At 44.1% G+C, this 25,219-nt stretch overlaps 1 protein-coding gene across 1 annotated transcript in view; it reads right to left on the reverse strand.

Annotated features, from left to right (window-relative positions):
* MOCOS (molybdenum cofactor sulfurase) overlaps positions 1 to 25,219 on the reverse strand; it is a 1,002,829-nt gene that overhangs the window by 84,430 nt on the left and 893,180 nt on the right. The window contains exon 10 of the mRNA XM_073630796.1: positions 10,969 to 11,050. Coding sequence (XP_073486897.1) covers positions 10,969 to 11,050 — 82 coding nt within the window. The remainder of the gene's footprint in view (positions 1 to 10,968; positions 11,051 to 25,219) is intronic.

Genomic DNA, 25,219 nt, shown 5'->3' on the forward strand with positions numbered 1-25,219 from the left:
CGCTATGTCTGGCGCAAACCCAATACATCACATCACCCAAAGAACACCATCCCCACGGTGAAACATGGTGGCAGCATCATGCTGTGGGGATGTTTTTCAGCAGTCGGGACTGGGAAACTGGTCAGGGTTGAGGGAAAGATAGATGGTCCTAAATACAGGGATATTCTTGAGCAAAACCTGTACCACTCTGTGTGTGATTTAAGGCTAGGACAGAGTTCCAGCAGGACAATGACCCCAAACACACTGCTAAAGCAACACTCAAGTGTTTTTTTTTTTTCACAACTCTTTATTACAAATACTTATTTGTTTACAATAAGTATTACTTTACTTATTTACAGATTATTTGACAGTTTTACCTTTGTTTTCTTCCAAAATATTAGCATGTATATCTATTTTCATAACCATTCACTCTTACAACTCATTCCTTCCTTCTCATCCATCTTATAGTCAATAATTCCTTCTCCATCTTATTCACTTTATACTATATTTTCAGGTCTTCCTGCATCCGTTGTTAGGTATGATCTGTTCCACTTTGCCCAAATCCTTTCATATTTCTGCACATTTCCTCTTTGTTCATACAATATACTCTCATATGGTACAACTTGATTTACTGCTCTCACCCATTGATTTATTGTAGGTGGATTAGGCTGGATCCATTTTTCCACTATTTGTTTTCGTGCCAGGAATAATACTTCTTGCAAAAATATCCTAGTATATCCACAACCTCTTTCTTTTACTACCCCCAGCACACATAATTCTACAGTAGCCATAATAGATTTATTTGTGACTTTTCCTCATTTCTTGACCACCTGTTGCCAGTACCTCCCTATACTCCCACACTGCCACATCAGATGGAGAAAATCAGCCCCCCCCCCCGCCCACATCTTGTGCAGTTTGGCGCAGGCATCCTCCCCATCCTATACAGTCTATTCGGTGCCAAGTATGTCTGATGTATTATATTTAATTGAATTATCTTGTTGTTCATTGCTGGAGATACTTTCAAATGCGAAGAACAGATTTCCTCCCAGTCCTGATCGCGCATATCTGGGATGACTGCCTGCCATTTGTCCCTCACACCCAACGGATCTCCACTTATTTTACTCTGTAATAGGTGTGAATATAACTTGGATATCAGTCCCTTTCGTCCCTGCGATCTTAGGATACCTATAAGGGGGTATTTAGAAATTTTTAGTTCCTTTCTTCCAAACTGTATCTGTAATAAGTGTCTAAACTGTAGATATCTATAGAACTGTTTGCTTTGGAGGTTATATTGTTTACACAGATTCTCGTATGACACTATTATTATATATCTGACCAATAGTTGCTACTTTTTTCTGTTTTGAGAATTTACTGTCTTCAAACATTTCTAATTCTTCGAACGTTGGATTGTTCCATAGGGCCATTTCTGGTGGGGTATATTTAAATCCCATCAGTTTTTTTGACTCCTTCCAAACTGACCTGGCCAATTTTAGAAGAGGAATTTTACTCCAACCCTTCTTAATTCTGTAATTTCCAGTACTGCCAGTAGATCTCCTACCTGCATTTTATTTAGCAAATATTTCTCCACCCTCGTTTCTTGTTCCTGCATTACCCAGGTTCTTAAATGTTTTAATTGTCCCGCCAGATAGTATAAATATAAATCTGGTATTGCCAACCCTGCTGCAGTATTAGGTCTTTGTAACGTAGAGAGTTTCAATTTACATCACCCATTTGCCCAGATAAACCTAGTCAGCTGGGAGTTTAATTTTTATAATATATATTTTGGTATCTTTACCTTCGAGTGTGCCATCACATACAGACACTTCGGCAGTATAATAGATTTCATCAACTGCATTCTCCCTGCCATTGATAACGGTAGTTTTTTCCATATTCCCAATTTGTTCTTCACGTCTATATTTGCTTTAACCACGTCCGGACCGCCACACGCCGATGTACGTCCAAACTTTGAAGGGGGATATCGTTGTTATGGCAGCAGCTAGCTGCCATAACCCCAGTATCCCAGTTTTCGTGCGGCGGTCCTCTTTCGGATAGAAGTGGTCCCTGCGGCGGATTCACCATGAGATCACTTTTATCAGTGGCGGGAGAGGGGCCCCACCCCTCCTGCCACAATCCGGTGCCCTCCGCCGATTACCGGAGCCGTCGGTAGCGGTGGAGGAGATCACATCCGTCTCCCTCCTGTGCCTGGAGACGAGTGAGGTTAAGATGGCGTCCACTCATCTCCATGACACTGCTGTGTGGAAGCGACATCAAAACGTCACTTCCGCCCACGCCTCTTAAAGGCATATTTTTTTCAATGTCATTTTTTTAAAATGATTTTTTTTTTTATTGCATTTTAGTGTAAATATGAGATCTGAGGTCTTTTTGACCCCAGATCTCATATTTAAGAGGTCCTGTCATGCTTTTTACTATTACTAGGGATGTTTACATAAAATAATGTAAAATAAATAATACAAATAAAAAAATTTTTTTTAAAAACCCCCCCGTCCCGACGAGCTCGCGTGCAGAAGTGAACGCATATGCAAGTAGTGCCCACATATGAAAACGGTGGTCAAACCACACATGTGAGGTATCGCCGCGACCGGTAGAGCGAGAGCAATAATTATAGCCCTAGACCTCCTCTGTAACGCAAAACATGCAACCTGTAGAATTTTTTAAACGTTGCCTATGGAGATTTTTGAGGGTAAAAGTTTGACGCCATTCCACGAGCAGGCGCAATTTTGAAGCATGACATGTTGGGTATCAATTTATTTGGCATAACATTATATTTCACAATATAAAAAAAATTGGGCTAACTTTACTGTTGTCTTATTTTTTTATTCAAAAAAGTGAATTTTTTCCAAAAAAAGTGCGCTTATAAGACCGCTGCTTAAATACGGTGCAAAAAAAAGTATTGCAACAACCGCCATTTTATTCTCTAGGGTGTTAGAAAAAAAACATATATAATGTTTGGGGGTTCTAAATGATTTTCTAGCACAAAAACCTGTTTTAAACATGTAAACACCTAAAATCCAAAATGAGGCTGGTCCTTAAGTGGTTAAGAACTTCTTCTGGTTCCAATGTGATATTTATTCCTACCTATTTAAATATTTCAACTATTTTTAATGGGGTCTGAAGATTTTCTTCCTTTCCTGTCCCCAATAACATCAATACGGATTTCTGCCAATTTATTTTGAGCCCAGATAATATCCCATATGTTTCTATTACTTTCGTTGCCTCCTCTAATGAAGTGTGCACATTTTCCATGTATAGTATGATGTCATCTGCATATAAACCTATATGTTCAGTCCTTTCCCCCACCCTGATCCCTTTGTATGTTTTAGATTATCTAAATCTATTAGCCAGTACTTCTATTGCTAGTGAGAACAATTGGGGGGACAACGGGCACCCCTGTCTTGTTCCCCTATGCAATTTTATTGTAGGGGATAACACTCCATTTATTAATAGATTAGAGCATGGTTGCTTGTACAGTTTTCTCACCCGTTTTCTAAATCCTTTCCCAAATCCACTTTTCTTCAACACCACCTGCAGAAACTCCCATTCTATGGAGTCAAATGCCTTGGCCATATCCAACGATGCCAAGGCGCACTCGACTCTGGAAAATACTCCCTCAACTGTACCATAAACTGGGTTCTCCTAATATTATTTGTGGTAGACTTCCCCGGCATAAACCCTGTTTGGTCTTCTGATACAATGGATAAAATTACCCCGTTAAGCCTCTTCACCAATATCTTTGCCAGTATTTTGTAATCAACATTTAACAACGCTATTGGTCTGTAGGCGCACAATCTTTTCTATCTTTTTCTGGTTTTAGTATCAGCAGGGCTTTTTTTCCTCAGAGAATAGGTGCAGGAACTCACCTTCCCCAGCCAACTTCCTGCCTCCAACCACGCCATTCCCCGAGGAGAGATGTAAATCAACATTAAATAATCTGCGCTTTGCACAAGGTGCAAGAGGTACAAAGTACCGCACTCAGGAGCGAATAACACAGAGGGCTCTGGAGTGCATACTGTGCAGTGCTGAGGTGTGTGTATCACACAAGGCACAGAAACAAATCAGCACAAGTGATTTACATATTCCTTCCCAAGGTAACCATCTATCCCACACTTCTGTGCCTCCCATTCACAGCTCACCTCTGTACCCCTGTCCACAGCTCACCTCTTCTCTTCTTCTGTCCACAGCTCACCTCTTCATCTCCTTGTCCACAGCTCACCTCTTCTTCCTCTGTCCACAGCTCACCTCTTTTTCCTCTGTCCACAGCTCACCTCTTCTTTCTCGGTCCACATCTCACCTCCTCTTCCCCTTGTCTACAGCTCACCTCTTCTTCCCCTTGATTACAGCTCACCACTTCTTCCTCTATCCACATCTCACTTCCTCTTCCCCTTGTCTACAGCTCACCTCTTCTTCCTCTGTCCACAGCTCACCTCCTCTTCCCCTTGTCCACAGCTCACCTCCTCTTTGTCAGGGTGATAACCGTAGGATGGGTAATTCTGCCAGTATGCCTCATGGTGGCGCCCTTCTGCCTATTTAAGCCTGCTGCTGGTGCATGCTGGTTGCTGGATTATCATCAGCTTCCTGTTTTCCTTGTTCCTGTGTTCCTTGTTCCTGTTGTGATATCTGCTTCCTGTTACTACTCGGCTTGCCTGACTGCTCCAGTATTCCGCCTGCATTGACCCCGGCTTGGACCTGACTATTCTTCGGCTCCGCATTTGTACCTTGATCGTCCTCCTGTGTTTGACCCCCGGCTCGGCTACCTTCTCTGTTCCTGATTATCCTGCTGTACCTCACCTTGGACTGATTCCTGTGCTGAATGACCATTGGCCTGGCTCTGACTCCGCTCCTGGTTGCTCCACGGCTCCATACCTGGAATCCCTCCTTGCACGGTTGCCCTTCAACCTTACCAGCGCACCCCAGCAGCTCCCTGCTATCTGCTACTCAGCAACAGCGATCTGGCAACCCGTGCACCTTTGGGCACCGTACTCCCTGTCTCACTCCCAGGGTTACGCTGCACTTAGCCGCAAGGGGCGCCCCCTCTGCAATTCGGCCTCACATCCAGGACTCTGACACTCTTCCCCTTGTCCACAGCTCACCTCCTCTTCCCCTTGTCCACAGCTCACCTCCTCTTCCCCTTGTCCACAGCTCACCTCCTCTTCCCCTTGTCCACAGCTCACCTCCTCTTCCCCTTGTCCACAGCTCACCTCCTCTTCCCCTTGTCCACAGCTCACCTCCTCCTCCCCTTGTCCACAGCTCACCTCTTCTTCCCCTTGTCCACAGCTCACCTCTTCTTCCCCTTGTCCACAGCTCACCTCTTCTTCCCCTTGTCCACAGCTCACCTCTTCTTCCCCTTGTCCACAGCTCACCTCTTCTTCCCCTTGTCCACAGCTCACCTCTTCTTCCCCTTGTCCACAGCTCACCTCTTCTTCCCCTTGTCCACAGCTCACCTCCTCTTCCCCTTGTCCACATCTCACCTCCTCTTCCCCTTGTCCACAGCTCACCTCCTCTTCCCCTTGTCCACAGCTCACCTCCTCTTCCCCTTGTCCACAGCTCACCTCCTCTTCCCTTTGTACACAGCTCACCTCTTCCTCCCCTTGTCCACAGCTCACCTCTTCCTCCCCTTGTCCACAGCTCACCTCTTCTTCCTCTGTCCACAGCACATCTCTGTATTCCTGTCCAAAGTTCACCTTAGCACCCCCACAACTATCCTATGTACGCCCTTTCAACAGTTTAACTCTGCACCCCCCAGTCCTCCCCTATGTTGCTTCTCTGCACAACCACCCCTTCCCCATTTTCCCACCAGGTCTCACCTGCAAAAATCCCCCCCAGTGCTTACCTCTGTACAACCTGCCCCCCAGCTCTCAATATTTACCGCTTTTTCATAAATCCCCCCCCAACTCTTTACAGCTCTCTTCTCCACAGATCCCCTCCCCCACCTTCACAGCTCTCACCTATTCACAAATCCCCCTACTCTTTACAAATCCCCCCTTTACAGCTCTCACCTCTTCACAAATCCCCCCCCCCCACATTCTTCACAAACCCCCCCAACTTCTTCACGAATTTCCCTATCCAGTCTTCACAAATTTTCCTCCCCCTTCTTCACAAATTCCCCCCATTCTTTATAAATCCCCCCCACGCTTCACAAATTCCCCCCGTTCTTTATAAATTACCCCCCAACACTTCACAAATTCCCCCTATTCTTTATAAATTCGCCCCCTCCACGCTTCACAAATTCCCCCCTCCACACTTCACATATTCCTCCCATTCTTTATAAATTCCCCCCATTTTCATAAATTCCCCCCTCCACGCTTCAGAAAATCCCCCCATTCTTTATAAATTCCCCCCTCCACGATTCAGAAATTCCCCCTATTCTTTATAAATTCCCCCCTCCACGCTTCAGAAAATCCCCCCATTCTTTATAAATTCCCCCCTCCACGATTCAGAAATTCCCCCTATTCTTTATAAATTCCTCCCTCCATGCTTCAGAAAATCCCCCCATTCTTTATAAATTCCCCCTCCACGCTTCACAAATTCCCCTCATTCTTTATAAATTTCCACGCTTCGTAAATTCCCCTCATTCTTTATAAATCTACCCCCCCCACAATTCACAAATCCCCTCCCCCATTCTTTATAAATTCCCCCTTCACAAATTCCCCCCATTCTTCACAAATTCCCCCCCTCCATGCTTCAGGAATTCCCTCCATTCTTTATAAATTCCCCCCTCCATGCTTCAAATTTCCCCCATTCTTTATACATTTCCACACTTCACAAATTCCCCCCATTCTTTATAAATTCCCCCCCTCCACACTTTAGAAATTCCCCCCATTCTTTATAAATCCCCCCTCCACACTTTAGAAATTCCCCCCATTCTTTGTAAGTTCCCACCTCCCTCATTTCTCACAGCTCTCATCTCTTCTCACATCCCCCCTCCCGTTCTCACAGCTCTCATCTCTTCTCACATCCCCCCTCCCTCCTTCCCTCACAGCTCTCATCTCTTCTCACATCCCCCCTCCCTCCCTCCCTCCCTCCCGTTCTCACAGCTCTCATCTCTTCTCACATGCCCCCTCCCTCCCTCCCGTTCTCACAGGTCACAGCTCTTCTCACATCCCCCCTCCCTCCCGTTGTCACAGCTCTCATCTCTTCTCACATCCCCCCTCCCGTTCTCACAACTCTTACCTTTTCATAAATCTCCCCACTCCCCCATCTGTCACTTCTGCACTACACCTCTAACCTCCCCACAGCTGCCTCTCTGCAAACGCCCCCCCCCCTTTCCTCCACTGCCCTCTCTCACTTTTTCAAATTAGCCTCACAGGGCTGCAGCTGGCAAATCTGTTCTAGATGTGCGGCGTGTGCTGTTTTTTCCCCCAACACATTGTAACTTACCACGGAGCCAAGAGCACACTGAGTGTGGAGAGCTAGAATGCTTCACTCGGCTCTGTGCTACACAGGTCGGACAGGTGCGGGTGGGGACAGGAGCGGATTCCCGAAGCAGCTCAGGAACAGCAAATAAAGAACAAAATGAGAGCATTTGCGGGGCTGGGACCGGGGGCATCCATCAACATATGCCTTACCTGCACATGCCCTGGATGCCTGACAATAGCTCACAGAAACCGGCGGAGGAAGTGAGTAGTTCAAAAACTTCCTCTACCGCCTTCTGTGATTAGTGACAGGTTGGAGAGGATTGGGCTAGCCAGAGGTGGCAGAACGCCATTCCGCCGAGTTTCAGCTGAAAAAAAGCCCTGAGTATCAGTATTACTGTTGCCTCGTACATAGAGGCGGGCATCTCCCCCTGGCCAAATGCCCCCCTGTACATTTTAGTCAATATCGGGGCTATAATTTCCAGATACCGCTGGTACATTTCCAATGGTATGCCATCTGGTCCAGGCGACTTGCCCTTTCCCATAGACTTAATAGCTGCTTTTACCTCCTCTATCCCGATATCTTTATCCAATTCGCCTTTTTGTTCCTCCGTTAACTTCGGAAACTCTAAATCCTCTAAATATTTCTCTCCTCTCTTGTGGATGTCAATGTCGATGTGTACATTTTATCATAATATCTATGGAAAGTTTCCACAATATCCTCCACTGTATTGACCATCTCCCCTTTCTCGTTTCGCACCTCTGCTATGGCTAATGTTGATACTTGTTTAATCAGGTAATTTACTATCTTATTGGCTTGAAATCCTTGCTCAAAGTTTTTTTGCTTAAACTGGAACCTCTTACGTTTAGCTTTAGCTATTAATTTATTCTTATATTGACGCACTGTACCTGCCCATTTTATCTGGTTTATAATTGAGGGGTTATTAATAAACTCTGCTTAGGCCTGTTTACATGAATCCACCATTTCCTCTTCTTCCTGTCTATAAGTACGTTTAATATATGATATTGTTGATCTTTACTATCCCTCTTAAATATGCCTTAAAGGTGTCCCATGTTACACCCTCCATTGTGTTGTCACCATGGGCATCCAAAAACATTACCATTTGCTCCGGTATACGATTGTTTGATCCAATCTGGGATAACCAATAGGGCTGTATTCTATATCCCCGGCCCCTTCCTCCGGGATCTTCATTTCAAAGCTCAGCCCAAAGTGGTTAGACACTCCTTAGGCGTATATGTAACCGAATGCACCATTGGGAGCATATTCTCATTCCCCAGTGCCAGGTCTATTCTAGACATGATCCCTCTACCTGGTACATGCCACAAATAGGCTCTGACCCCTGGGTTTCTTATCCTCCATAAATCAAACCATCCTACCTCCTTTAAAAACAATTCCAGTACTTTAGAACCTTCTCTCCTCTGACTATTTTTCCCAAATCTATCCATTTTTGGGTCCAACCACTTGTTAAAATCTCCCATACATATAATATGTGCGTCTGGGTATTCTGACATAACATAACAACTGGCAGTGGGTGCACCAGGGCAAAAACAAAAACATAACGCCCATTTGGATCCCTTCTTACCCTGATGCACTCGCACGCCACCGTCCGGTGCACCATTAGAGAACCCTCTTGAGAAGGCCGTGTGACATGAATGATAAGACCACTGTATCCACGGTCTTTTCAAGTAATCGAGTCTCTCCTTAACCATATGTGTTTCTTGAATGCAAATTATTTTAGCTTGTCATTTTCCAATCCCTGTAAATACTTGTGCACGTTTTAATTGCGTGTCCATACTCCTCACATTCCACGACAAAAAGGTGCAGTTGCTAGTCATGTTTACCCATTTTTAACCATTCTTTCTCCAGAAAGCCTAATTTCTACTTCTCCTCTTTTTTTCTTAGTGACCATATTCTCATTTTCCCTCCTTTCATCCATTCGTACTTCTTAAACATCCTTAATTTTAGGGCATTACCAACATATCACATCCGCTCTTATATAGGTAATTCATCTTGTTTCATCCTATCTACCCCTCAACCCCCCCTTTCCAGCGGCTCAAGAAAGTAAATAGAAAGAGAAGAAAAAAAAAAAAAAGAAAAAGAAGAGGGGTACAAAATAAGTCCACCCCATTACTAGGAGAAGCGGGGAGCGGAAGGAAAAAAAACAAAACAAAACACCCTACCCTTTCCCCACTCCCCCCCCCCCCCCACTGTGTTCCTGTGCTTAAATTGTATGTGAGTATATATGTATATGATACAAATCATCCTCTCAGTTGTTCCTATTTCCCATTATACCATTATTCCTGCTTCCTCTTCTATTGCGCCCTCTATAACTCCCACCCCTCCCTTATTTCTAACACTCGAGTGGTTTAAGGGGAAACATGTAAATGTTTGGAATGGCCTAGTCAAAGCCCAAACCTCAATCCAATACAAAATCTGTGGTCAGACTTAAAGATTGCTGTTCACAAGCGCAAACCATCCAACCTGAAGGAGCTGGAGCAGTTTTGCAAGGAGGAAGGGGCAAAAATCCCAGTGGTAAGATGTGGCAAGCTCATAGAAACTTATCCAAAACGATTTGGAGCTGTGATAGCCACAAAGGGTGGCTCAACAAAGTATTGACTTTAGGGGGGTAAATAGTTGTGCACATTTTTTCTATTATTTTGTCCTATTTGTTGTTTGCTTCACAATAAGAAAAAAAAAAATTTCAAAGTTGTGGGTATGTTCTATAAATTAAATGATGCAAATCCTCAAACAATCCATGTTAATTCCAGGTTGTGAGGCAACAAAACACAAAAAATGCCAAGGGGGGTTAATACTTTTGCAAGGCACTATACTTTTTCAAGGCACTGTATTCTCTTATTATGGTAAACAAATGGTATCATCATTTGCCTGAAAGTGGATGTAAACCCAATTCATGAAATTTGAGCTAGGCACATCTATCTGCAGTGTTTTGTTATCTCTCTTCAAAGCCCTATGTCCAGTAGCTTTGTCCTGCTCTGTTCTTCTGTTATCAGCCTAATAACATTTGACAAGCTCTCCGAGATAGGAGCCTGAAGTGTGTGTCGGGGGAGGTTGCTATAAATAGATAAGCACAAAGCTAAACTAGTCACAGGCACACTCTGCATGTGTGGAGGGGGTGTGTGCCTTTTCTTCCAATCAGCTGTCTCACAGTTTCTCAGAGTATATAGCAAGTATCCACACCTACAGGGGAACCAGGAAGTGAAAATTCTAACAGGACGTGCACTTTCTAAACAGTGTATAAAGCTGAAGACAGAAGATATACGTGTAAAACTTATGTAGGGAGATTTGTTTCATCTCTGTGTATCATCTGAGGCTATTCACTTCACCAGGTATATGTGAGGGTTTACATCCACTATAAAGTAGTTTTCTTTTTTCAATGCAAGTGTAGCTACCCTGTCTTAAGCAGGAGTGACAATCCCTCTAAATGTATAATTTATAATGTATGTTTTTAAACACAGGCCATAAGTGACAGTAACAGAGTAAAAGTGATAACCCTGGTTGAAAATACATTTTGTTAATTTGATGCATTTTTTTACCTTTAATATTTTACCATATATTTACACTTTAGAGATCACTTACCTATCTCCACAAACTTTGCTTTGGCATATTTGAACAGTCATTTTGCTTTCATCATTCAAAGGTACTTCTAGCGGTGACATACCTACACGCAGAAAAAAAAATGTCTAGTATATACTGTACATACATATATAATACAAATAAGGACATGATTTACCAGTAACTACTCTCTTTGGTTCACTATAGAAATATAAAATTGCAGTCCAGAAGGTGGCGATAAAAGCTTAATTCATACAGTACAAATGGATGACATTTGAATTGGTATAATTTGCATCCATCTGTTTGATTTGTAACAGCAGAGAATGTGGTGAACATCCCAGAATATACAAAGGTAAAAAAGGAAACAAACAGAACATTTGATCACAATGGTTCCCTAAAAATATACAGTACAATTATAAATTTTATTTGGCAAACTGCTGGGAATTTTTCAAGCACTGCAAATAACTTTTCATACATACAGTACATTCCCACGATTATCAAATGATTCTGAGGGAGAGCTGCCTTCAACAGTTTATGTTCCCCTCCAGCAAATCATCAGTTTCTCCTTTTTACACCAAGAAAGCAATATGACAAAAATTGAATTGATCTTTTATTTTAGATACTTTGATAAATAAGAGCCTGACACCTGTTTGCAGAGCTTCTTATACCTAAAACAAATCAGTCACCTAATTTTAGTTTTTAGTTACATGGGAAAAAGTGTTAGGTGTTCATATACAAATTTAAGAAACTTTTATATGTTCTTAACAATGTTACCATTTTATGAATTAAATGGTACTATGTTACATAATAGCCGATGGCAGTGCCACTTGACTTTACGGTTAGGTTTTATCAATACTAGTTTAAAGAACTACAGTATATGTACAGCAAAATTTTCAAAGCTTTTTGACCAGTTTCAAGCATGTTTCTTGAACCCGTTAAAACGTGCCTCATTTTAAATTTAGGGATTTAAAACTTATCTTAGTGGGAATGCTGGCTGTCACTTTACCAAGCTGTTAGCATGGATTCCAAAAAGGTTTCAAGGAAAGCTATCCTGAGTAGGGATGAGCCGAACACCCCCCTGTTTGGTTCACACCAGAACATGCGAACAGGCAAAAAATTTGTTTGAACACGCGAACACTGTTAAAGTCTATGGGACTCGAACATGAATAATCAAAAGTGCTAATTTTAAAGGCTTATGTGCAAGTTATTGTCATAAAAAGTATTTGGGGACCTGGGTCCTGCCCCAGGGGACATGGATCAATGCAAAAAAAAAGTTTTAAAAACAGCCGTTTTTTCAGGAGCAGTGATTTTAATAATGCTTAAAGTGAAACAATAAAAGTGTAATATTCCTTTAAATTTCGTACCTGGGGGTGTCTATAGTATGCCTGTAAAGGGGCACATGTTTCCCGTGTTTAGAACAGTCTGACAGCAAAATGACATTTCAAAGGAAAAAAAGTCATTTAAAACTACTCACGGGTATTAATGAATTGTCGGTCTGACAATACACATAACAGTTCATTGATAAAAACGGCATGGGATTTCCTCACAGGGGAACCCCGAACCAAAATAAAAAAAAAAAAATGGCGTGGGGGTCCCTCTAAATTCCATTCCAGCCCCTTCAGGTCTGGTATGGATATTAAGGGAAACTCCACGCAAAATTTTTTTAAAAAGTGGCGTGGGGTCCCACCAAAAATCCAAACCAGACCCTTATCCGAGCACGCAACCTGGCAGGCCGCAGGAAAAGAGGGGGAGACAAGAGAGCTCCCCCCCTCCTGAACCGTACCAGGCCACATGCCCTCAACATTGGGAGGGTGCCCTGGGGGTCCCCTTTAACAAGGGGACCCCCAGATCCCGCCCCCCTGTGTGAAATGGTAAGAGGGTACAAAAGCACCCCTACCATTTCACAAAAAAGTGTCAAAAATGTTAAAAATGACAAGAGACAGTTTTTAACAATTCCTTTATTTAAAGTCTTCTTTCTATCTTCTTTCTTTTATCTTTTTTCTTCTATCTTCCTTCAGTTTCTTCCTCCATCTTCTTCTTCCTCTGGTTCTTCCTCCGATCCTCTGCTTCTTGCTCCGGTGTTCTCATCCGGCATCTTCCTCTGCGGCGTCTTCTTCCCTTCTTCGTTCTCGGGCCGCTCCGCATCCATGATGGGAGGCTCCCGCTGTGTGACGCTTCTCGTCTTCTGACACACGGGGACTCGACGGGGACTTCCCTATGGGTTTCCCCGTGACTTCAGAGGGGGTGGGGTCACCCGGTTACGTAACAAGTGACCCCACCCCCCACCTGCAGACCCCCACAACCACCGGGCAAGGGTTGTGGGGATAAGGCCCTTGTCCCCATCAACATGGGGACAAGGTGCTTTGGGGGTCTGCTATGGATTTTGAGGGGGGTCCCATGCCATTTTTTTTTTTTTTTTATTTTGGCACGGGGTTCCTCTTACTATCCATACCAGACCTGAAGGGCCTGGTATGGAATTTAGGGGGACCCCCACGACATTTTTTTAAAAATTTTGGTTCGGGGTTCCCCTGTGAGGAAATCCCATGCCGTTTTTATCAATGAACTTTTATGTGTATTGTCAGGCCGGCAATTCATTAATAGCCGCAAGTAGTTTTAAATGACTTTTTTTCCTTTGAAATGTCATTTTGCTGTCAGACTGTTCTAAACACGGAAAACATGGGCCCCTTTACAGGCATACTATAGACACCCCCCAGGTACGAAATTTAAAGGAATATTACACTTTTATTATTTCACTTTAAGCATTATTAAAATCACTGCTCCTGAAAAAACGTCCATTTTTAAAACTGTTTTTTGCATTGATCCATGTCCCCTGGGGCAGGACCCAGGTCCCCAAACACTTTTTATGACAAAAATATAAGCCTTTAAAATTAGCACTTTTGATTTCTCCCATAGACTTTACAGGGTGTTCCGTGGCTTTCGAATTTGCCGCGAACACCCCAAATTGTTCGCTGTTCGGCGAATTGGCAAACAGCCAATGTTCGAGTCCAACATGAGTTCAACTCGAACTCGAAGCTCATCCCTAATCCTGATAAAGCTACATATGCTGACATAATTGACCAAGTTCACCTGGATGTCACTGGCGTAAAAAAAGGATTTCAGGTGTTCCATCAAATTAGGCAACCCATCAGATTTCATAATGGAAGTGACTAGGGATGAGCTTCGAGTTTGAGTCGAACGTAAGTTCGATTCGACCACTAGGTGGTCGCCGAACAGCGAATTTTATGGTGCGTTTGTGGCAAATTCGAGCGTCCCATAATGCACTGCAAAATCACAAAGGTCTTCAGAATTTCCAATCTCTTGCAGACCTGAGAACTGAGCTTGTCTGGCATTGTCAGCCATTGGTCTCCACTCATTACAGATATTCTACAAACAGAATAATCTGGCCTCAACATGGAGACCGCCGCACAGCAAAGTTCCCTGAGTGACCAAATTGTCACACTAACTGAGGTTGTTCAAGGCTTACAAGCACGAGTGCAAGAGTTACAAGGAGAAGTAATTGAATTGCAAACACAACTTGCGCAGCAACGCCAACAACTACTAACAGTGATTCAAACCGCTTCCCTTTGACTGATAAATTCAATGGGGATCCTAAACTCTATAGAGGCTTTCTGAATCAATGTCGACTACACTTTCAGCTGCTACCTTACCAATTTGCAACCCCACGCTGCAAGACAGGCTTTATTATATCTTTGTTTGCTGAGGAGGCCATGGCATGGGTTTCCCCATACTTGGAGCAAGACCATGAGATTCTAGGAGATTTCGAGGGGTTTGTGACAACCATGAATTACATTTTTGATGATCCAAATCCCAGCGCAACTGCTGAAACTGTTTTACTGAACTTGCGCCAAGGAAGACATACTGTTGCTGAATATGCTGCCAAATTTTGTCGATGGGAACTGATACCACCTGGAACGACAGTGCAAAATGCTTTCACTTTAGAAAAGGACTTTCTGAGAATATAACAGATGAACCTTCCAGAATAGATATGCCCAATGGTCTTGATGACTTTATTAAATATAGCATTAAGATCAATAGACGATTTATGGATAGACGATTTGAGAAACAAAGATCTGTTGACTTTAGTTCCTTGTTTGATCGTCAACCAACGGCTAAATCATTTGCCAGCTATGAACCTGAACCCGAACCTATGCAGACTGGAGCCCTCAGCTTTGCTGAAAAGAGATGCAGACGTGAACTGAATCTTTGTCTCTATTGCGGTCAGTCAGATCACTACGCCCTCAGGTGTTCAAATAAATCAAGGCAAGCAAGACAAACTATTGCAGCAGCCGCTCAAAGAGAATTGCCCACATCTAGGGAACATGTGAGATCCATTACACAACCCTTGTCTTCCGTAACACAAGGAGAAAATGAGATTGTCTGTCATCATCCACATTTTTCAGTAAGCGTCACTCTTAAAGACCAGTTATTCTCCACCTCAGCAATGCTGGATTCCGGGGCTGGTGGTAACTTTATGGATTTAAAGTTTGCTGAAGAAGATTGCATCACCCAAATACCTAAACCATCCCCAGTACATTTGGAGACAGTGGATGGCTCTCTACTCAATTCTGGATTAATCACTCATGAGACTGCTCCTCTGCAGTTAAAGTTATTGTAAAGCTTTGATTATTTAAAAAAAAACATGTCATACTTACCTCCACTGTGCAGCTCATTTTGCACAGAGTGGCCCTGAACACCATCTTCTGGGGGCCCTCGGGGGCTCCTCCCCACATCAGATAACCCCCTAGGAGAAGCGCTTTCCTGAGGGGTTACCTCAGCAGGTGAGCTCTAGAGTCCATCATTCGGCGTCCATAGCCGCCAAATGTATGACTCAGCCTCACCCGCTGGTGCCCACATCATTGGATTTGATTGAAAAGGAGCCAGTGGCTTCGCTGCTATCAATCTATTCAATCAAGAGCCGAGAACCCGGGGCAGAGGGACAGCGTGTCCCCACCGGGTGAAATTCCAGGGCTCAGGTAAGTTAAAGGGGGGGCGGTCACTGCCAAGTGTTTTTTCACCTTAATGCATAGGATACATTAAGGTGAAAAAACACAAGAGTTTACAACCCCTTTAAGTGTCGAGTCTGGACATCAAGAGTTAATATCTTTCAACCTGATTTCTTCTCCTCAATTTCCTGTTATTTTAGGAATACCATGGCTATCAATTTACAACCCCACTATTGACTGGCAGGCACGAAATCTTACCTTTCCCTCTGAACATTGTGAGTTACATTGTCAAAAGGGAGACATCTCGCCTACTATTATCGGAGTGACATTGACTAACCTGGAAAAATTACCCCCTCAATACCAAGACTTTAAAGACATTTGTGATAAAAAAAATGCAGACCAATTACCACCTCACCGGGCATACGATTGTCCAATAGAGCTTGTACAAGGAGCCCCAATTTTTTTTTCTTCGCCTATACAATCTTGCTGAACCAGAACTGAAGGCATTAAGGTACTTTCTGTAAGAGAATCAGATGAAGGGGTTTACATCCCTCAACCTCTCCTGCTGGAGCCCCGCTATTCTTTGTTGAAAAGAAAGATGGAACCCTGCACCCTTGCATCGATTACAGAGAATTAAATAAAATGATAGTCAAGAATCGTTACCCACTTCCATTAATTCCAGAACTATTCAAGAGACTAAGAACAGCAAAGATTTTCACCAAGCTTCATCAGCGGGGTGCATATAATCTTGTTCACATTCGACCTAGAGATGAATGGAAGACGATCTTTCGGACAAGATGTGGGTATTATGAATCCCTAGTAATGCCCTTCGGACTCTGAAATGCACCAGCTACCTTTCAGCATTTCATAAATGATGTTTTCAGAGACTTCTTTGTGGTGGCTTATCTGGATGATATACTTATCTTTTCAACCAATTTACAGGAACACCGGGATCATGTCCGTACTGTCTTAGAACGACTACGACAAAATAAATTATATATTAAATTAGAAAAATATGAGTTCGAACAGACCCGTACACAGTTCTTTGGCTACATCATCTCTCCTGAAGGCCTGAACATGGATTCCATCAAGATCCAAGCCATCCTAGATTGGCCTACCCACAAGAACATAAAGGATCTGCAACGGTTCTTAGGGTTCGCAAACTTTTACCGGAGATTCATTAAAACATTTTAAAAAATTGTGGCTCCCATTACTTATGTGACAAGGAAGGAGGTATGCTTCCAGTGGTCCACATAGGCAGAAATGGCTTTCTCACATCTGAAAAATCTTATTCACCACTGCACCTCTACTGGTACATCCTAACCCAGAACTTCCCTTTATAGTAGAAGTACATGCCTCCAATACAGCCATCGAAGCAGTTCTTTCTCAAAGAATTGGTGAAAAATTTTTATTACACCCATGTGCATTTTAATCCTGCCAAATGACAATTGCAGAACAGAACTATGATATTGACAACCAGGAACTTTTAGCAATAAAAGAAGCCTTATCTGAATGATGACACCTTCTGAAGGGCACCACACATCCCGTAACTGTCCTTAATGACCACAAAAATCTTGAATTTATTAAATCTGAAAGAGGCTCAATGCAAAGCAAGCAATATGGACTCTTTTTTTTCCCCAAGATTACATTTTGTAATTTCTTACAGACCAGGATGTAAAAATGGCAAAGCAGATGCATTGTCGAGAATGTCTTGTGACTCTTCAACTGACTTAGAACCAGTGAGTACTATTTTACAAGACAGACACATTTTGGGAGTAATGTACCCTGCAGAGCTTCATTCAAAGATTAAAGAAACTTATGATCGGGACCCACCCTTAAACAATCCACCAAGAGATTTACACATGGACTTTCAGGAGGGCCGCTGGACCTTTGAAAAAAGAATGTATATCCCTGAAGAGGCACGGATTATGGTCCTTCAGCTGGTGCCTGTTTCAAAATCTGCTGGTCACCCTGGGATTAGGAAAACGGTAGACCTCCTTGCTTGTACCTTTTGGTGGTCTTCTTATTTGCAAGATGCAAAGAAGTATGTTCACTTATTTGAGACTTGTGCCCGACACAAATTATCACGCTCCCTCCCGGTAGGTCTGCTACAGCCTTTCCCTGTGCCATCGTGACCATGGGGATCTATTTCCATAGATTTTATTGTGGACCTACCTCTTTCCAAGGGATTTACAACTGTCATGGTGGTGGTGGACCGTTTAACTAAGATGGCTCATTTTGTGCCTATCACTAGCATTGCTTCAGATGAAGACACTGCTGAAATATTAGTATGAGAAATTTACAGACTGCATGGGCTTCAGATTAAATAATATCTGATCAAGGAGTCCAGTTCACATCACGACTATGGAAAACATTCTGTTCTACTCTAGGAATTGAAGTTAACCTATCAACTGCCTTTCATCTACAATCAAATGGGCAGTCAGAGAATGAAGCAAACTTTGGAGCAATATCTTCGTTGTTTCATCTGCCATCTTCAGGACGACTGGACCAAATATCTACCGTTAGCAGAATTTGCTTACAACAACTCCAGCCATAGTTCCATCTCTCAAAGCCCATTCTTCGCCAACTATAGATGTCATCCATCTTTACTAACTGTAAATGCAAGGGTGTCTGTTTTACAAAACAATCAGAAATTACTCAAGAAGAGTGAAGTTCAAGAATCCTACAAGGAAATTGCAAATAGAAACAGACGAACCATTCCTCCCTATGCATTAGGTGATAAGGTCTGGCTATCCACTAAACACTTACAACTTAAATTTCCTTCTCAGAAACTTGGTCATAAGTTCATTGGGCCCTTTAAAGTAATTGCACAAATTAATCCTGTGGCCTACAAACTTAAATTATCACCTTCTATGAAGATCCATCCTTTGTTTCATACGGCTATTTTAAAACCTTTCAGAAGTAATCCTTTTTCTGGTCGTACACATCCCCCACCAGACCCTGTCCAGGTGTAAGAAGAAGAAGAATTCATATTGGATAAAAGTCTGGACTCCTGTATTCATCGTGGTAAACTACAATATCTATTAAGATAGAAAGGCTATGGACCACAGGAGGATTCTTGGGAGCCTGAGGAGCATGTTCATGCCCCCAGATTAATAAGAGAATTTCACCAGAGATTTCCTCAAAAACCTGGCCCTAGGTTGTCCAAAGAGGAGGGGAGTACTGTCAGGATCTGGGCTCAAACCTGGGACCTTCTATGTGTCTGGAATTGATTCTTCACACTGAGCTATCTGGGATGCTGGACAGCTCCCTACCTGATCTATTGGACAATCCTACCTGATCCATTGGAACAACCCTGCTTCGTGTCTTGATTTCTGTTGAACCTTGAACCACTTGCTCCTCCCATGAACTTCCTATATAAGCCTTGCCTCTGCTCTCCCTGTCGCCAGATTATTATGGTCCAATCCTGCTTACTACTGGAGCTACTTCTATTGCTGTTGGAAACTACTTTGGCTTGTGACCCCGACTATGAAACTCTTCTCCTGCATCGGCCTTGGCTTGTTACCCCAATACTGATCAAAGGTCTAGCTATTCAGACTTTCCAATCTCTTGCAGACCTGAGAACTAAGCTTGTCTGGCGTTATTGGCCATTGATCTCCACCCATTACAGGTATTCTCCTAACAGGTCTTCTGTCAGATTAGCAAACGTGTGAGATCAGCAGCCTTGCTGGTGCTTTTAAAATTCAATATCAAAACAGTGTCACAGACTTCTAAATCCAGTATTTCACAATATAAGCTCAGTTTACTGGTAAAAATAAGTGTGAAATGCAAGACTTTGGTGGGCGTAAAAAGATGTCCGCTTGGCAACTTCAGCCTGTAGGTTTACTGCGACTGAGTGCGAGTGTAGCAAGATGGCTGTGACGGAACGTCATTTCCGTTACAAGATTTGATGGGTCACCTAATCTGACGGAACACAGGCATGGTATATTTTTACATAGTTACATTGGTCCAGCTTGAACCAATGTAACTATGTATATACTATACTACTAAATACAAAAGGTCAGCCACCCAACACGAGCAGAATTCAGAGAATGCTTTGCAATTTCTATATGAAGACAAAGCAATCTCTGGTGTAATGAGGTGGAGAACATTACTTTACAGCTTCACTTCTCCACTTTATCCAATCTGATAATGTTTTGCATTCATTCAGAAAATGCAAAACATTTCAGAAAGGCGACTATGCTGAGTTGCTGACCTCCTGTATTCACAATGCATCAGGCCGGCCACTCTGCACAAAACCTAGAAGCAAGTGGAGATCACTGAAGTAGTAGTGTCTACTCCAGTAAATTCCAGCTTCCCGGGGCATTGGCCAGGTATGGTATATGCTGTACCCACCCCCCCACCGCACAGCCATTCACTGGGAAGAGCGGTGTGCAGCTGTTTCTCTACTTTTAGCTCTCTGTCAGATTTTCTACAGCAAGGAGACCAGACACGTAGCTGTACAAGGAAACTGAGACCAAACAAACAAGGTATATATATTCTAAAGTGGTATTTATTTACAGCGAAAAAACAACAAACCATGAACACAGAAACACAGCACACAGTAAACATGAACAACCCCAAACAGATCCAAAAACCCCACTAACAAGAGCTGTTGAACCTGAACAACTAAATATATATACAGACCAAGCTAGGGACAAGGGTACAAGGAATGCAAGGCTGCAAGGAAGGGGGTACAGAGCAGAGGGAGGCAGGAACAAGGCAGAGGGGTGCAGACTAGATCAGGCAGCAAGACAGGGACCAAAATCGCCATTCGCCTGGGAAAGGGAGGAGCAGCCTTAAGTAGCCCCCCAGCAGCTGAACACTAATGTGACTGATTAGTACAGCCTGCTGGCTCCTGGGAGACACCTGCTGGTGGACACTGGAGCTGCAGCAAACTGCCCAGAACAGCATAGTGCCACCAGCAAGTGAATTTCATCCTAACAGTACCCCCCTTCAGAAGCAGCCTCCGGACACTCCATAAGGTTCCACCACTGGCATTTGCATGTCGACTGGACACTGCCAATGTCTGCAGGCTTGGCGAGGACCCCGCCGCTGGGGTCCCAAAACTGGCAACGTACCACGCAGGCCTGATTTCATGAGACATATGACATCTGATCCCTCAAAACAGTAGGCATCCCAATGCTGGGGTACCATGGGTCATCCACAAACTTAGCTCTGGGGTCCTGTGACAACACTGGAACTCTGACACCGAAATGTCTGATTACAACAGCGTAGCTTGCCTGGTTTCCAGGACTTGTTCCACACATCAACGGCCAACTAGGTTTGCCCAAGGCATTGGTTACCCGACCCAGGTTCCCTAATGCGCCTGGAGTTGTGGAACACTCAGTAGCAGCTGTGGTTGCTAAGGGTAACAGAGGAAGAGATTCTTGATTCTTAGCAGCTCTGACTTGTGACTCATCTGTGACTCATCTGACCATGTGACTCATCTAGCACTGGAGATATGATCTCTGACCAAGCTTGTAGCAGAGGTTGAACTAAAGTCAGTTTGTCTCTACCTTGCTCACGTTGCTCAATTAACAAGTGCACAGCAGCACTGCAATCCAACACCACCTGTTGTTGAATAGGCTGAATATTGCTGAACAAAAGAACCTGCACAATGTTCCAGCAACCATCCCAAAATCCAACCTGGTGCATAATAAATGGGGGAGTGAAAACATCCTGGTCCTGAGAAATAACCGGAAATAATAGCTCAGAACAGACCTGAATCAAAGGTTGTACTTTGCTAAGTGAGAATCTGCCCTCAACAGCTAAGACATGCGCTGTCAGAATGCTCCCCAACAGTTCCTCCACAGTGAGATCCTGCCACATGAAGCGACAATAATCTTTATCTACTGCTACTGCGAGCTGTACATGACAGATTACCTTTGCTCCAAGCATCCTGACAAGGCAAAGTGAAAAATCTCAAAGAAACTGGCTCTCAGTTCCCAAGTGCAGCAGATCTGGTTGTTGGTGGGCGTCACAATTATGTCAGGTTTTCTACAGCAAGGAGACCAGACACATAGCTGCACAAGGAAACTGAGACCAAATAAACAACAAGGTATATATTCTAAAGTGGTATTTATTTACAGTGAAAAAACAGCAAACCATGAACACAGAAAACACAGCAAACACAGCACACAGTAAACATGAGCAACCCCAAACAGAATCAAAAAACCCGCTAACAAGAGCTGTTGAACCTGAACAACTAAATTATATAACCAGACCAAGCTATGGACAAGGGTACAAGGAATGCAGGTTGCAAGGACGGGGGATCACGGCTGGGTACAGAGCAGAGGGACAGAGGTGGCTCTCTAATTAGGCAAATTAGGCAGTCGCCTAAGGCCTTGCGACCCTCTAATCTGCCTGACAATGGGAGAGGAGGAGAGCCCAGCATCGGAAAGGACTGCACTGCCTACGGATAGGCGGGACCGATCTAGAACACTGGGACTGCACTGTCTGCTAACACTCTCCCCAGCCGCCTTCTCATCTCTTTTACGGGCTCGGGCAGTGCTGTACGGGGTGAGTCACTGGCCCCCGTACCGATATGATTCCTGTAAGAAAAAAACCGCACCAGTGATCACAGGGGAGGTGAGCGGTGTCAGCTCAGCCTGTCCTGTACAGGTCCTCTATGATTGCCTATGAGGATGCTGGAATCAGCTCACACACCGCCCGCTCTGTGCTCTGCACATCCTGCAGATAGGTGTGCTGGAGGGCTGACAGGTGGGCGTGGCCAGCAGAGGCAAAACATCTCACTGCTCGCCGTGCTCCAACTAATGAGCTGCAGACTGCGGGGTTGACTGCTTGGTGAAGCCCCGCCCCCCACCGATGGGGTGTGGATTCACCCCAGCAATGCAGAGGCTGCTCAAAGTGCCTGAGTGCCGGTAGTCTGATGAGTTCGGGGATAGGGGTGAGTCCGATGACATGGACGATCAGTTTTTCTGCACACTGATACATGACCGCTCTGTTCATCACCCAGCAAACCACTCCTCTTCCATGTGACCCCCTCTCTCCCCTCTTCATCCCCATTCCTCTCTCTCTCTTTTTCTCTCTCCTCCCTCTTCATCCCCATCCCTCTCTCTTCCCTCGCCTCTCTCTCTCTCCCCCACCTTCATCCCATCCCTCTCTCTCTCTTCCCCTCTCTCCCCCCTCCTCATCCCCATCCCTCTCTCTTCCCCCACCTCTCTCTCTCTCTCTCCCCCTCTTCATCCCCATCCCTCTCTCTCTCTTCCCCTCTCTCCCCCTCTTCATCCCCATCCCTCTCTCTTCCCCCGCCTCTCTCTCTCTCTCCCCCTCTTCATCTCCATCCCTCTCTCTCTCTCTTCCCCCCTCTTCTCCTCCTCCCCCCTCTTCCACCTCTCTCTCCCCCCCTCTTCATCCCCATCCCTATCCCTCTCTCTCCCCCCTCCCCCTCTTCCGCCTCTCTCCCTCCTCTTCATCCCCATCCCTTTCTTTCTCTTATCCCCCCTCTCACCACCTCTCTCTCTCCCCCACTATCTCTCTCTCTCCCCACCTCTCGCTCCTCCCCTCCCTTTCTTCTCCCCTTTCTCTTTCCTGTATCTCCACTCCTCACTCAGCCCTCTCTTTGTCTCTCAACCCCACACCATTTTGCTCCCTATTTTTCTCTTTCTCCCCACCTCTCTCCCACCCCCCCTCCCCCCCACTCTCTCACATATTTTCCTACTTCCCTCTTTCTCTCCATTCTCTTCTTCCCTTTAACCCTCCTTGCTCACCCCTTTTGCTCCCCCCCTCTCTTTCTCCCCCTCTCTCCTCTCCTCCTTCTCCCTCTCTTGGCAGGGAAGAGGGAGAGCGGGAGGTAGGCCAAGTTCCTGCACCATGGGCCTCTGGGTTGTATGTGCACCCTGGGCCAAAAGTTGCCAGGCGGCCCCTGCTTTCATTTTTCTCTACACTAGTTTGCCTTTTCCTGACACTGCAGTACTAAGAAATTCAGCAGGTGCTTTTCTGTATTCAGGTTTACTGACCATAGTAAATGCATTGGCTGTGTCCACAGCAGGTATGGGGCATAGGTTTAGGAAAATAGATTATGGATTTATGGCCTTTAATAGGTAATGTGAAATTTAGGCATAACGTAGAGCTGTCTACTAAGTGCTGTTCACTGTACAGAGGGAGCTTGTATTGCAGTGCATATCCTGGTGTGATATGATCCAATGACATGCTGGAATCCTTGAGGACTGGCCATGGATGAATTGCCATCAGTTCATTATACACTGTACAATGCAATGTATTCATTTTTATTGCTTGAATTATTTTTACTATTATGAGTGGGGCCTCATGTCTAAGTTATGCCTAAGGCCTCACAAAGCCTAGAGCCGCCTCTGCAGAGGGAGGCAGGAGCAAGGCAGAGGGGTGCAGACTGGATCAGGCAGCAAGGCAGGGACCAAAATCGTGACACGCTAGGGGAAGGGAGGAGCAGCCTTAAGTAGCCCCCTGGCAGCTGAACACTAATGTGACTGATTAGTACAGCCTGCTGGCTCCTGCCAGACACCTGCTGGTGAACACTGGAACTGCAGCAAACCACCCAGAACAACACTTTCTGAGCTCCTTATGCAGCTGAGAACAAAGATTATGTGATCACATGGGAAAAAGGGTATTTGTAATGTTTTTTTATATCTTTACACAAATGTTTTGCCTTTCATTTCTATTTTAAACGGAATGGGTTGTTTTACTAGGTAAGTATTTACTTACTCTTTAACAGTATGTAAATAGTTAAATGTCCATAGTCCAGGTACAAGTTCATTTAGGTTCACTTAAGAGTTTTATCCGGCCTTCCCATTAAGACAAGTGTTAAAGTCATTCTTTATGAAAGTAACTTGAAGTTGGCTAAAAGCATTGCAAATGCTTTGTGAAAGCCTCTTGTACACACAGCTCTTCAGACTTGAATTTACAAATCAAAGCCTGTGAAAACTAAGGTTTAATTTGTATAGTACTGTGTATAGTAACTGTGCCCTATTTCCAGGTTTATATTAAGACAAAAAGATTTGTCATTTTAAAGATATAAGTAAAATGAAGTAACAGTTTATTTTTTTTTTTGGGGGGGGGGGGGGAATCCTTTACAACACTATTTACACCTGCATAGTATTTACAGCCCTTGCATAGTTGCCAACATTTTAATAACATTTTCCAGGGATACCTTTATTGCTGTGCGTCCAGCAAGCCATTGTAGGTGGAGAATGTTCTTTACTTCGAGGCAGGACATTCATATAAAACAAGCAATGTTCCACAAGGGTCACCGGTTCAAATCCCAACCATGACATTACCTGCCTGGAGTTTGCATGTTCTCCCTGTGCCTG

The sequence above is a fragment of the Aquarana catesbeiana genome, linkage group LG05 (genome assembly GCF_042186555.1).
Source record: "Aquarana catesbeiana isolate 2022-GZ linkage group LG05, ASM4218655v1, whole genome shotgun sequence".
Classification (NCBI taxonomy): domain Eukaryota; kingdom Metazoa; phylum Chordata; class Amphibia; order Anura; family Ranidae; genus Aquarana; species Aquarana catesbeiana.